The sequence below is a fragment of the Periophthalmus magnuspinnatus genome, chromosome 21 (assembly GCF_009829125.3).
Source record: "Periophthalmus magnuspinnatus isolate fPerMag1 chromosome 21, fPerMag1.2.pri, whole genome shotgun sequence".
NCBI lineage: Eukaryota > Metazoa > Chordata > Actinopteri > Gobiiformes > Gobiidae > Periophthalmus > Periophthalmus magnuspinnatus.
In genome coordinates, this window is record NC_047146.1 from 32,701,939 (window position 1) to 32,716,776 (window position 14,838).

Below are 14,838 nucleotides of genomic sequence, written 5' to 3' on the forward strand. Positions count from 1 at the left end.
AATTAAATAAGAGAAATGTGAGAAAATGTTAATGCCTGTGTGAGAAAAGTGTATAAAGTGTGTGGTGAGGGGTTTTACAGACAAAAACAGAATAATTGTAAAAATAAAGCTGATACTTTGCAGATTTTGCCTGTTGCGGGTTATTTTTAGAAAGTGACCCCCGCGATAAACCAGGGACCACTGTACATACACATGCAAGATAGATGTTTAATGCATATTGTGGAACATTCCAAGGAAAGTAAGAACAATTCCACACAGACGAGAAGGTGGTGGATGCTCCAAGTTGAAAAGTTACAGTGTAACTATAACATACAGCGTAGCTCATATTGTTCATAAGACGTACTTTTTGAACTGTTGTCTGTCCAGTGTAACTCCGTCTGCAGTTTCCTTTAGTGTTTCTTTGAGCATCTCCATACATTCCTTCAGCCGCGGGTCACCTGTGCGCAGGCCTGTGGTTTTAAGGGCCTAAAGTCAAATAAAACACAACATTAACTCAAATATATCATCTTAAAGAAAATATAGTAGCAAACAGTGCTGTCACAATAATAACTGTTCAAACTGCTAAGGAAAATTCTGGACCCATGGATCCAGAATAAAACATTAGAACCATTACCAGATTCACAATTTAAAATAAATTATATCTTTTAAATGGAAAGTCCTCAAAATTCAGCACATAACATGGAGCTGAAACCCATGAACACGTTACAATGTTATTTTTATAATAGTTTCATATGTATGAGCATGTGGTCTTATACTAGATCTGAAATAAATAAAGATCTAAAACTAGACAGAAAAAGGTGTCTCCTATTTATGGGATTTTTTTGACTCCCCTAGCAGGAAACATTATGTGAAACTGTTGCCACAGCAATTAGCAATTTAAAACTAAACATATATTTTGAATGGGGAAAAGTCCTCAAAATGTGTTGTATAACTAGAAGGTGAAACCCACAAATAAAAATTAGAAAAAGATTATATAATCATAGAAGAAACAAACAGCTGCACATCTGGTGAGGACTGACAGACGTGTTTCAACTGTTACCATAGAGATGCACAAATTTAACCTAAAACACTTTTGAAGACATTCCTAATAAACACTGATGCACCAGCAAGTAGCAGGTCAGGCCAGACACAAACAGATCAGCCAAGTCACGAGGGCCCGGGTTTTGTCCTGGTTTGATCCTGGTGTCGTCCTGACGTAGACTTGGTTTGGTCCAGTCCTAGTCCTGGTTTAGTCCTCCTCAAGTGCAAGCTTAGTTCCAGGTTTAGTGATCATTTTAAAGTGAGTGTGCAGGCGGCCACAAAATTACAGGTGGCTGTCTCTTAAGTTTATGTCTTACTGTTAGGAACTTGTGTGCAGGAATCGTCTCTTGACCTTCAGCGACTGTGTAGAAGAGCAGGTCCTCCAGACTGGGGAGAATGCCCGGGTTTCTTCTCCTGAGAAACAAAACAACACATCGATTATTTCACAGAATGAAGTGGGGCTGAACAGCTTTGGAAAAATAAGTGCAACTTCTCTCACGAGCGATTAGATTTGGCACTTATGTTTGGATAGTCGGTTTGTGTTCAAAGTTCAGGCGATGCCACTTGAGAGAGCACTAGGCCTGCCATGGTGTAGAAATTATCCACTAAATGCACGACAGGTGGAACAATCATTTTTTAGGCATTAATATTTATGGAGGAATTTTGTTATAATTGTAATTTTTGTTATTTTGTCTGTACTACGACGAGATTAGCACTTTTGAGAGTTGAATTATGAAGTTCTATGGCTCATTATGTCATTTATATCTAACAGCTGGACAGAACTGAACATTTCTGTCTCATGGTTTGGTTTCAGTGCCATTGTTTATCATCTATATTTATTTTACTTATATACACTGGTCCCTGGTTTATCTCAAGGGTCATGTTCTAAAAATAACCCACAACAGACGAAATCCGCAAAGTATCAGCTTTATTTTTACAATTATTCTATGTTTTTGTCTGTAAAACCCCTCACCACACACTTTATACACTTTTCTCACACAGGCGTTAACATTTTCTCACATTTCTCTCTCGTTTAAACTCTCTCAAAGTTCAAACCTTCGTAGGCGTCTTTGTCGGTGCAGAACGTTTCATCGACATTGTGGGTTTTGTCGGGGAGAAAACAAATTGCAAACGTACAGCACTTCAGAGTCACACTGCGATTTTTAGGCCATGTCGTTGCTGATGTGTGTGAAAATGTTAAGTAACTGCAAAGGTGTTGGTTGCAATAATTTCTCTAGAAGGTTAAAGGTGCAGGGTCCATCACCTAAAGCCGTTTTCTCACGAATGTTCCACAAACTTCTCCAACTTTGCCTTTTCACAGATCTGCACAAAGTCTTTCTCCGTAATAAAACTAATAAATGTATGATATAAGTGTAATGCCATGCTGAGAAACATAAACAAAGCAATGTAGAAAAGCTGGTTTTGCATCCTGATCAGAAAACACAGTACGTTTCATTTCATTCGTTTTTTTATTGCCGAAACATTCTAGTAAGTTTAATGAAATTTTGTAGAACACTCCAGGTAAATGAACAACATCTCCAGGTTACAGAGTGTGTCTTTAAGCACCAAAGACTAGACTGGAGTACAGGGCCGACCTATGACCCCCGCATAGTGAAGTGTTTGCCACCTGCTGTGCCAGTGTAAATAAAGATTATCTGGACACAGTGGTGAGGTCTTATCGTATTAGCGAGGGATATAGTAACACACAGAGGAAATATTTAGTTTGAGAATAAAGCAGAGGTCATGTGCCGCGGTCTGTGTGTGGAACTCGGGGATTAAACGGATTGGATTTTACAACTGCAATTAATACCTGGCACCTGTATAATGCTTTTGAGTGTAATTGTCTAACTTGATACAGCCAAAAGGAGCCAGGAATAACCGCATACCAGATCCAATTCACCAGGGAAACTATACAAGAATGTAACCAGGACTAAAGCAGAACTAAACCAGGTTTCAGCCAGGACTATAGCACGACATATCACAACTGAACTGAATGTTTGGCACCTGTACAATGGTTCGATTCAGGGTAACTGTGGTAATGTAATACAGCCAAAGGAACCGGGAATAGCTGCATACCAGATCTAATCCTGTACAAGAATGAAACCAGGACTGAAGCAGGACTAAACCAGGACTATACCACAACATAACACAACTGTAATTAATGCCTGGCACTTGTATAATGGTTTGATTCAGTGGGATTGTGGTAATTTTATACAGCCAAAGGAAACAGGTACTAGATCTACCTCACCAACAGCAGTCCTCTTGGTTGATTAGAAAGAGGAAACTAGAACTAAATCAGAACTAAACCAGGTCTTAGCCAGGACTAAATCACCACAGACTATACACAACTGTACTGAAAGTTTGGCACGTGTATAATCATCTGTTTCAGGGTAACTGTGGTCATGTAATACAGCCAAAGGAACTGGGAATAGCCACATACCAGATCTAATCCTGTACAAGAATGAAACCAGGACTGAACCAGGACTAAACCAGGACTAAACCAGGACATGGCACAGCTGTAATGGACACCTGGCAACTGTATAATTGTTTTGATCTGGCGTATTTGTGACTGCAGAAGTTATAAATTAGGATACAAGGTTAAAAAACATCAACTGATCACCAAACTTATTTCTATGACAACACGCGTCATGGGACAGACCCCTGTGAATACACACGCACACGCTCACCTGTGCTTTCACCTGTGGCTAAATATACAGTGACGACTCTTCGCTCTGGTGAGAGAAAACACACAAAAGGAAGGCTCGCAGGCGCAGACAGACCCGGGGGTCACGTGCGCAGACAGAGGCAGGAGACATGTCACTTATATTAACTTGATTCAAGCTGCCTCATGAGATGAATACATAATACAAACACACATGATCTGAGTGGACTTAAGAGTGATGAAAGTTGTTTTGGATTGTCAATTGCTATGGCAACTAACCCAACGTATTTTACCTTTAGAATGTCCAACCGTCTTCAAAACTGCACCATACAATAGGAAGCAGAATGAATACCAGGATTAACCAAGACTTTATTGGTATACTGTCTGGCACTAAATTAGGATTCAAGCATAAAAGACACGAGACAACAGCAACTACACAATCCAGGACTGAAATGATCCAAATGATTCTAGTGAAGGTGTGTGGAGTTTAAAAACACAGTGGAGCACTTCCTGTATCACCACATGATGACATGAGTGTGACACGAGTGTTTTCAGTTTGAGAGAAGAACTCTGAAGGTCTTTGTGTTAAACATGAAACAAAAATCCAGGTACATTTTGATGAGGAAACATTCCAACAGATCAGAAAATGACATATGGGCCTTTAAACAGCTTTGATTTTATGGTAGTGCAACATGGACAGACCGAAGCTAGATTTTGGAAGGATGTTGGTGGCAGAATTCCTGGGATTCTCCGGCTCTTGCACTTGTCCCACCCTCTATAGATATTTGGATTAATTAAAATAACAGAGCACAGAGTTCACATGAGCGGTATGACAGTTATGTGTGTGACCCAAGGCATTTTATCATAGAAATGTACTTTTAATCTTATTGTACGTGGTAAATAATAAAATGTATATCAAAATAAAGCTGTAACTGCAATCAATTTATACAGAAAATTACGATTTTTGTGATTTGCTAATTGCGTGTCCTGAAATGTGATTCTTGGATCAGTTTGTTGGTTCATATTTTTTCCTTATTCAGTCCTATATAAAAATTTTGACCTGCTTTACAAATTTTGAGGACTTCACCACGTCTCTCACTCTCCCCTCCCCCGCGAGACTCTCACTTCTCTCACTCCCACTGTCTCGACTCCCTCACTCTCCCTCGCATGCGTCTCACTCTCCCACTCTCCCTCGCGTCTCTCACTTTCCCTTGGACATCCAAAGCAACTCATTGGAGCAACTCATCTCACCCTCTCCCTCTCGTGTGTGAGTGAGTCTCACCCTCTCCCTCTCGTGTGTGTGTGTGTGTGTGTGTCTCACCTTCTCCCTCTCCCTCTGGGGTGTCTGTGTGTGTGGGTCTCACCCTCTCCCTCTCGTGTGTGTGTCTCACCCTCGCGTGTGCGTGTGTCTCACCCTCGCGTGTGCGTGTCTCACCCTCGCGTGTGCGTGTCTCACCCTCTCGTGTGTGTGGGTCTCTCCCTCTCCCTCTCGTGTGTGTGTCTCACCCTCGCGTGTGCGTGTGTCTCACCCTCGCCTGTGTCTCACCCTCGCGTGTGCGTGTGTGCGTGTCTCACCCTCGCGTGTGCGTGTCTCACCCTCTCGTGTGTGTGGGTCTCTCCCTCTCCCTCTCGTGTGCGTGTGTGTGGGGGTCTCTCCCTCTTCCTCTCGTGTGCGTGTGTGCGTGTCTCACCCTCTCGTGTGTGTGGGTCTCTCCCTCTCCCTCTCGTGTGTGTGTGTGGGGGTCTCTCCCTCTCCCTCTCGTGTGCGTGTGTGTGTGTCTCACCCTCGCGTGGGTCTCTCCCTCTCGTGTGTGTGTGGGGGTCTCTCCCTCTCCCTCTCGTGTGCGTGTGTCTCACCCTCGCGTGGGTCTCTCCCTCTCGTGTGCGTGTGTGGGGGTCTCTCCCTCTCGTGTGTGTGTGTGGGTCTCTCACTCTCCCTCTCCCTCTCGTGTGTGTGTGTGTGTGGGTCTCTCACTCTCCCTCTCCCTCTCGTGTGTGTGTGTGTGTGGGTCTCTCACTCTCCCTCTCCCTCTCGTGTGTGTGTGTGTGTGGGTCTCTCACTCTCCCTCTCCCTCTCGTGTGTGTGTGTGTGTGGGTCTCTCCCTCTCCTGTGTGTGTGTCTCACCCTCTCCCTCTCATGTGTGTGTGTGTCTCACCCTCTCCCTCTCATGTGTGTGTGTGTCTCACCCTCTCCCTCTCATGTGTGTGTGTGTCTCACCCTCTCCCTCTCATGTGTGTGTGTGTCTCTCCCTCTCATGTGTGTGTGTGTCTCTCCCTCTCATGTGTGTGTGTGTCTCTCCCTCTCATGTGTGTGTGTGTCTCTCCCTCTCCTGTGTGTGTGTATATCTCACTCTCTCATATCTGTACAGCAGCACTCTGGCCACATCAGTGTTTCTAAATCCAGGCTGCACCTCTTCCCCTTCTCTCTGTCTTCTTTCTCTCCCTCCTTTTCCTCTCTTTCTCCCACCTCTCTTCTTTGGCTTTTTCCTTCTGGTACATCAGGTCCCTTCCCTGAAGAAAACACTTGACAAATACAGGCAAAGCAAGCGGTTCCCAACGTGTGCAAACAAAGCCGGCCTGTCCAAAGTGCCGTCCTTCAGGCGTGGGTTAATAGTGAGGCCTTTTTCTTGGCCCGGCATCTGCCACTTAAACTGTCCTTCAGGAGCTAACTGGGTCAAGTCAACACACGCTGCAACTGAGACTGGGGGAAAAGACCCGGGATGTCAAGATTCTTCAGTTAAATCAATAATTGTGATTATTCAGGCTGTAATATAAATCAAATGAGCTACAAAAGAATAATCTTGACAATCCTAAGAAGCAAAAATAAGTAATTTGATAAGTTTGATGTCATTACTTTCCCAATTTCAATGCAAAGTGCTTTTTCTCTGGGCATTTACGTCACCTCAACTCTCAGAAAGTTTGATTTCATAAAGAATACTGCAACAGGTTAGATAACGGAATAAAAGAATGAAGGATTGCACAGTGGTTTGGTCATGGGGTCAAGAATCGTGAATAATGGTTAAATCATGGTGTTTTTTTCTAAACACAATTTAGTCAGGACTAAACTAAGAGATCCCTAGAAAAGATTGATGTAATAATGTTTCCTCGTCAGAAACAAGTTGTGAAGTTGTGTTTGGTTTGGTTTCATTCACACGTTTTCCCATTTAGTTTTAATTACTTAAGAATTACACAATACTTCTGGATAGTGACACAATTCTCCTGAACCTTAGCTGCCTGGAACAAACCATTCTGCATCTTGACAGAGCAGATGGCTAATTAGCATGTCCCATACAGTCACTGGACTGAGCCTTCACATTATTTTTGTTCAACGACTGATGAGTTAAATGGACTGGGCTTTACTGGAGCGGACAGCATTGCCTCCACCGAAAACTCTACTGTTATATGTACTCAGCCTCCTGGTCCATTTACCTGTAGATTGGGGCTCAGTGAAGTGAACACAACAAGCACAAAGCATTTAGAGTCACCAGGATACAGAGCAAACAGCAGGGCGACTTATGCTAGGATATATTCAATATTAAGGATAAGCATCATCACGCAATCCCAGCATGCACCGCCAAACGCCATACTGCCAGTGGTCACGGAGGAGAATTCCCATAGAAACTAAAGGAGTCATGTAATGAACAAAATGTACAGGAGTTTCAGAGACTGAATTATTGTTGTGCACTGGGATTGTAGTATCAAATGTAGAAGAAAGTCTGAGCCTTTACGGGATTTACAAAGCTCCAGACTGAAGTGGATTTCTGCAGCTAAGTGGGCTAGCAGCTAATAAAGCTAAACAATTATTAAGCCATCAGTGTACTTTTACTGGTCACAAGAACCGTGAGTCTAAATTTTAATATCGTCCCATCTCTAGACATGGGACGATATTTTGGCCATTATAATCCTGACACTAAAATTTCAATAATTATATCACAATAATTACTAAATTTACTGACTTATGGATATTAATCATCATCATTTGAATGTTATGAATAAGTTACATGTTTAAACAACTGTTACACAACTGTACACTGACCTAGTGGAGAACATTATGGATAAGAACCAGCAGCTTTTTCTGCACATTCTGGTGATTCAACGGCCATAATCTTTGTTGGCGATTCCCACGATTATATAAAATGTCATGATAAACTAATTGTTTATCGTCCCATCCCTAATAAAAAAAAAAAAACTGGGAAAAGTAAGGTGTCATTTATCTTTCAATAAAAACACAATTCTGACTGCATATTCATATAAAACATTAAACATGTGACGATGCACGGCTCAAAACACACATTTAACATGTGGAGGAGCAGTAATGTTCAAGAGAAGACTGAAACATGACCCTCTGTCCTGAAGAGCCCCGAGCATTTCACATGTTTGTGGAGGTTAGAACTATAATTGTCTTTGCGGTTTACTGGGACACTTCAAGGGCTCAAATATTGATGGATCGATAGGGTTATGGACTTGGCAAGGCACAAATCAATTAGCAATTTTTGAATCAGGATATACTGTACAGAGAAATATTGTGATAAACGATAATGAAAATATTTTATGCCTCTAATACAAAGCAGGATATAACATGTCACTAAAAAGTATAAGCTGCAACAAATAAATGATAATAATGACAAATAATTAACAATAAAAGTTACCCTCTACAGCCCAAATCTGACCTTATTACATCAAAATGATAAAAATCCTCCCACCACTGCAAAGAAAAGTATTGAGGCCCAAAATATATCGTTCATATACTGTACGATAAATGGATAAATCTGAATCTGCTGGTAAAAGGCGACTTATTCAAAGGACAATTGGATTTTCATGTAAAAGGTAAAACTTTCGATATGTGAAAGCTGGACTACAGATTTCTTCCAGCTCGTGTCCAGTTCAGTTGTCCACTGAAAACTGGTTAACGCACTCGTCTCCAGTAGGTTCAACTGCGTTAATACTGACTGCATATAAACACTGATAAACCAGTGGCGCGTCCGGGAAGAGGCGTTGCCTTCAACAGCCTCGCTCCTGATTGGCTCTTTGGTTGCTATGATACTCGAGGTTGGAATTCCAAATGTGGACCTGGGCCGCTATAACTGCTCTACCATGGAGGAGCCCAACGCTGTGGGCGACGTCACACTTTATACAGTCTTTGTAACACACACCCCTCGCTCACATGCAGTCTAAGGTTTCCTCGACGGCAACAGCCACATGTTTATTTTTATCCTTAATCCGCCTCACACGCCCCTTTTGTAAATGATCCAACTTCTTAGACAGGCTCCAACGGCACAGCGCCAAAAGAATCAAGACCCATCACGGCCAGAAATATCAGTGCAAATACTACAGCTGGATATAAACACTTAAGGGTTGGGAATACGCTGAAAACTAGAGGTCACGATGGCATGTAGCCAGAAGAGCTGCGAGATTAATCATGATCAAATCAAAATTACAATTTGAATGGACACAAATCACAAAGGCTACAGTTTTTGAAGAATCAAAGCCCTGTAGTTGAGATCTGCTCAGACATGATCTGAAATGGGATTCTTGTATTAGTTTGTTCAAAAGAGCCGACTGGTTCACTAGAACTGACAGTTTCCTAGAATGAACGACTGGTTCTTTTTAAAAAATGAGATCCGGTTCCAAACATTTCTTCCCAGTCTGTATACATTTTAATAATGATCAACACTGAACCAACACAAGAATCAGAACAGAAGCAGACGACACGAGGGAGAGATTAAAACTAGGACTGAAACATGCACCTTAAGAGGCAACTAAAGCCACCCAAAGATCAAACTTCACTGTGATTGGTTAACTCCACCCCCAGTTTGCATTTTTGTGCAGACTCATGAACATTCTTTAACTGAACTCATTTACATTTTTTAAGTTGCAAATACATTTCAGTGTAGGACTCAGTTCAGAGTTTACACATGAACAGGTCCATAACACAACATTAACTAAACAACAGCCAATCAGGACGCACAACACAATGCATGATCATACATTGTAAAAAAAAAAAAAAGTTTGACCTGAGTAATATAACTAGAAATGAACATGCAATTTTCTGACATACATCTTCATTACAGACAAACGTTTACAGGAAAAGGCCAAACATAAAATAATGGATTTCAAAATGGACACAGCACGGATCAGTCTTATGCCAAATGTCCACCTTTTTAGAATGTAAAACTGTAGACGTGCCACAACCAGCAGCAAAACGAGACGAGTCACGAGAAACAGACGTGCAGGATGCAAATCTGTAGGAGACCACAGCCTGGAGCACGGAGGACACGACCTGTGAAACTGGTTTGGAAAACATCTGCACATATTTGTCATGACCTAGCAGCAGCAACAGGACCATAGTTTGTTTTGTTAAATAAATCTATCTACTATTACTGCTACTGGGCTGTATTTCTTTAGTCATTTAATCAATAATTGGTCAGTGGTGTCTCAGTTGATCAAAATGTGTTGACTGATTATTTTATTAGGATTTATTTGCACAGCAGCAGAACTTTCCAAGTACTTTTCTGTTTAAATTGATGTTTTGCATTCACCTGTGCAGCTGCGTTCTTGTCAGATACATGGTCAGCTCAGATACTGAAAACCTCCAAGAGCTTTTGCCACGCCCCCTTTTTAGTCGACTAATCCATCGGCACAACGTGACCAAGAACTTCTCAAGTGGAACACAGCCATGACTATGTATTTGGTCCATGTGGAGCTTTCTTACTGCTCGAGACCCTAAAATTATTATTATTTATTATAATTATCATCAGGGCTGTAGTCTGACTTTGTTTAGTGGATTAACTGGTCAATGATGTTTTAACTGACCAGTTTCATTATAGAGACTGACCACAGCTGCAGGGAGAGTGTGCAATCTCTCTTAAAACTGCAGTTAAATGTGTCTCTTCACTTATGAAAATGATGTTTTATACGTTTATTGTTACTTGTCTGTTTAAAAATGGGCAACAACTCCAGAATAAAGATGAAATTAATGAATAGCATAAAGTCAGATCCTCATCATTTTGAACACTTTTAATTCACACACGTCTTTAGTAGAACGAGAGTTTTAGTAAAATTACAGCTGTACATGGATCATTTCAGGCAGTTTGGAGAGACAGAAGGAGCATCTCTTCTACTTGGTATTTAATTCTTTTTTGTTTTTGTTCTCTGCCTATGTATTATGTTATCTGCATTTTTTGTTAAGTTATATTTAAATATGCTATACAAATAAAACAGAATTGAAATGTTGCCCACCATCGTATTTCACATTTATGCCCATGTCTTAAACACCTGAGCAGCTCTAGGGCGGAGGGACGTGGACATTTTACCTGTTGACTGCACTGAAGTCGTTGGGTTAAGTTATTCAGTGGTTCAATGACACTGCTGTCCTGCAGACCAACCAAAACTGGGGCAAAACAAAAAGTAAACTTATTTTTTCACCAGGACTGGACACGAAAGGTCAAAAGACGTCGTGTAATATAACGTTTTCAGGCTTTTAAGATCGCCGTGTGCTGCTTTTCAAACTGAACTGTGCAATGAATCAAATTTGAACTGAACCACCATCAAATTGTTTCCACATAATGATCAGCGTGGGGCTTTTATTTGACATGGTCCCATCCCAATACTGCAGTTTGGAGAGTTCAGGTGGAGCCTACTTATTTAAAATGATTTGTAAATATGTTAAATAATGCTGAATAAAAATGTATATAAATCTTTATGAAGAGAATATTCATGCGTTTGTTTTTTTAATTCATAATCATGGGTTTCAGTTAACGTGTAATCAAACATTGTTCAACTTGTATAAAGGTTGTACACCATCTCCATCACAGAAAGGGTTTAGGCTCAAGTTAAAATGATTACATAGGGTTAGGCGTTATAAGTAAAAACGCACAGGGACTCCAAGAAAAGCAGCATCAGATCCACAACAAATGACTCAATATGTAACAAAAGAAAAAAAACTACAAACCACCACAGATCATATGGATCATTCTGGAGTCCTGTATTTTTCAAAAAGTCACATTTTAAACCTCTTTTTAAATGTTTCTATTGTGTAGGAGCTTTTTAATTCATCATCAGGGTTGTTCCACACACTGACCCCTCAAACACAAAGACCATTTTTACTGGTTCTAGTCTTCATTTCTTTTAATAAACCTGTTTTTCTAAGATGATATAGACTCTCTGAATAACATCTGTAAACAAGACTGAGTTTGATTATCTGCTTTAAAGATCATCACGGCTCAAATCAACAACATCACACAATTTTAACTTGACAAAAACAGGATTTGTTGTGAGTCTGCGTGGTGAACTATTCTAATGACCTTCTTTTGGAGTAGAAAAACAGATTTTATATTAGATTTATAAGTATTACCCCAGATTTCTACACAATAATTCAAATGTAGTAAAAATAGACAACGGCACAATAATTTAAGTGAAACCTGACCTTAAACATAACATTTAATTTATGTTCTAATGGAAGACGGGGGTGGGATTTTATACGTTTCTTCTTCTCACTCCGTTTCGAGCTTAAATAAAAGTGTATGAAGTTGATGCATGTGCTCAAAAATAAATAAAAATGAAATGTGCACTTATAATATAGATGTTGTAAATACACTGCAGGACGTTATCCAAATTCCATTATTATCTCAAAGCAAATGGGCAGCATGATGTTATCTGAACCAAACTGCAAGAGAACGATGCAGAAATAAACTGTGTCCATTATGGAATAGAGAGAAATTGTGTTTAGTTACCAAGATTTCATGAGATTTTATTTTGCAGGTGTAACAAACCAGTGCTGTGGCCCAAAGAGGGAAGTGGGAGGTTACAGCCTGGAACAACTGAACAAATGAACAACTGAACAAATCTCATCTGCTCAAGGTCAAAAATGTGTAAATCAAACCCCACACACGCTGGTTGATTTTTATTTATTTTTTTTAGATTTTCCTGCAGGAGGAGGGTCTAAGGACAGGGGTCGCTCTGGGTTTAGCCCAGGTTTAGCCCAGGTTTAGCCCAGGTTTAGCCCAGGTTTAGCCCAGGTTTAGCCCAGGTTTAGCCCAGGTTTAGCCCAGGTTTAGCGGATCTCTCCTTCACTGTGACTCTCCTTGAGGTTTCTCTTTTTCCCACTGCGTGTTTGAGTTTTTCCTGCAGGAGGAGGGTCTAAGGACAGGGGTCGCTCTAGGTTTGGTCCAGGTTTGGTCCAGGTTTGGTCCAGGTTTGGTCCAGGTTTGGTCCAGGTTTGGTCCAGGTTTGGTCCAGGTTTGGTTTTTCCTGTAGGAGGAGGGTCTGAGGACAGGGAGTGCTGTGGGTTTAGCCCAGGTTTAGCCCAGGTTTAGCCCAGGTTTAGTCCAGGTTTAGTCCAGGTTTAGTCCAGGTTTAGTCCAGGTAGGAGGAGGGTCTGAGGACAGGGGGCGCTGTGGGTTTAGCCCAGGTTTAGTCCCGGTTTAGTCCAGGTTTAGTCCCGGTTTAGTCCAGGTTTAGTCCAGGTTTAGTCCAGGTTTAGTCCAGGTTTAGTCCAGGTTTAGTCCAGGTTTAGTCCAGGTTTAGTCCAGGTAGGAGGAGGGTCTGAGGACAGGGGGCGCTGTGGGTTTAGCCCAGGTTTAGTCCCGGATTAGTCCAGGTTTAGTCCAGGTTTAGTCCAGGTTTAGTCCAGGTTTAGTCCAGGTAGGAGGAGGGTCTGAGGACAGGGGGCGCTGTGGGTTTAGCCCAGGTTTAGTCCCGGATTAGTCCAGGTTTAGTCCAGGTTTAGTCCAGGTTTAGCCCAGGTAGGAGGAGGGTCTGAGGACAGGGGGCGCTATGGGACACTTCTCCATCTGCTTGTTTCAGTTTCATTGTTGATTTTCTAACTTTCTGCTGATTAAATAAATCCTCACGTTCAGCCCTGAGAGGAAACTACTGCTGCTGTGATTTTTTTACAAAACATAAACTGAAACGTGTGTGCGTAGGAAAGCGCGCACGTGGTCTGGTGACGTATTACGCTGTCGTGACGTACGCAGCTAACCGTTGAGCAATTTCACGTCAGAATATTCAGGGTTTTTTTGTTACAATTTGCTGTAATCCAACTAAAACGCTTGTTATTTGCATGTTGATTCGTGTGTGGGGCAAACACGTGGCAAACACATCCACCCCAGGTCGTTTTCTGCGGTTTTATGTCACTTACTTGTCTGTTTCGTTGCCATCTTTCTTTGGCTGCTCGTCCACAACTACCGCGCCCTCTGTTTTTGTGCAGTACGTGCGGAAAGGGGATGCGGCACCGGGAGAGGCTGTGCGCAAAGGCTGGCGGTGGACAGCGGCAGAAGAAGCGGCATAGGGGCTCTTCACGGCGCTGGCATCCGCGGAGGAGGAGGGACCCACGCCGAAGCAGCAGGACCGCGCAGATAACCACGACTTCTGAGCAGGTAGGGGTCGCTTCAAGCTGGCGTTTGACAACTCCTTTAGTACTCCCGAAAACCTATAATGTAACATCTCAATCCTGTCGAAAAATCAGAGGGAAAATGTGGTTTCCGTGTGTCCAAAAGCGAGTGAAAAAGGAGAGGAAAGACTGGGAGACTCTCTCAGGGGCGATGACTCACACGCACCGGTGTCCAAAAATAAATACCAGCCCATGGCCACGCCCCGCCCCGCTCCCATTGGCTGACGCAAAGGCACTTCCGGGTTTGTAGATAATTTATGCCCGCCTCGGAGTAGCTATTGGCTGGAATGTACGTCAATCAAAAGTGGAAACGTAACAGAAATTTTCCGTTTACCCGGAAGTCAGACGAAACAACGCACTGTTTGGAATGTGACTGAAATCATTGCATCAGATAATTAGAGGTTTGTAAATGATTACTCATAAATTTATGTTGGATTTAGTAATTGTAATTGTAATTGTAAACAAGCGATAAATACCCAGATTATAAGGAAAATAGCATGTTTTAAAGCAGGAGTCTCAAATTTCATTTACCTGGGGGACAATCTATTTATTTTTATTTTATAGCACCAAATCAGATGAAAAAATAAATTAAGAATTAATAAGAAAATAAATCAGTGATAATAATGATAATAATAATAATAATAATAATAATAATAATAATAATAATAATAATAATAATAATAATAAGATTTCTCTGTCTGAGCAAAAATATGACACGTTCTAGTTGTTGTCGTTTTAGTATGAAGAAGGTGCTGCTTCTTTGTAT

General features: G+C 41.5%; 1 protein-coding gene across 3 annotated transcripts in view; it reads right to left on the reverse strand.

The window, feature by feature from the left end:
• LOC117389237 (glutaminase kidney isoform, mitochondrial-like) overlaps positions 1–14,239 on the reverse strand; it is a 53,302-nt gene extending 39,063 nt beyond the window's left edge. The window contains exons 1-3 of one of the 3 annotated variants that reach the window (XM_033986882.2): positions 13,821–14,230; positions 1,338–1,434; positions 344–465 (exon numbers count right to left, since the gene is read on the reverse strand). In XM_033986882.2, the coding sequence (XP_033842773.1) occupies positions 344–465; positions 1,338–1,434; positions 13,821–14,125 (524 nt within the window). In that variant the 5' untranslated portion in view covers positions 14,126–14,230. Of the gene's footprint in view, positions 1–343; positions 466–1,337; positions 1,435–13,820 lie in introns of all 3 variants that reach the window. The other 2 variants (XM_033986883.2, XM_033986884.2) reach the window with 2 other exon arrangements.
• Between the last annotated feature and the right edge of the window lie 599 nt (positions 14,240–14,838).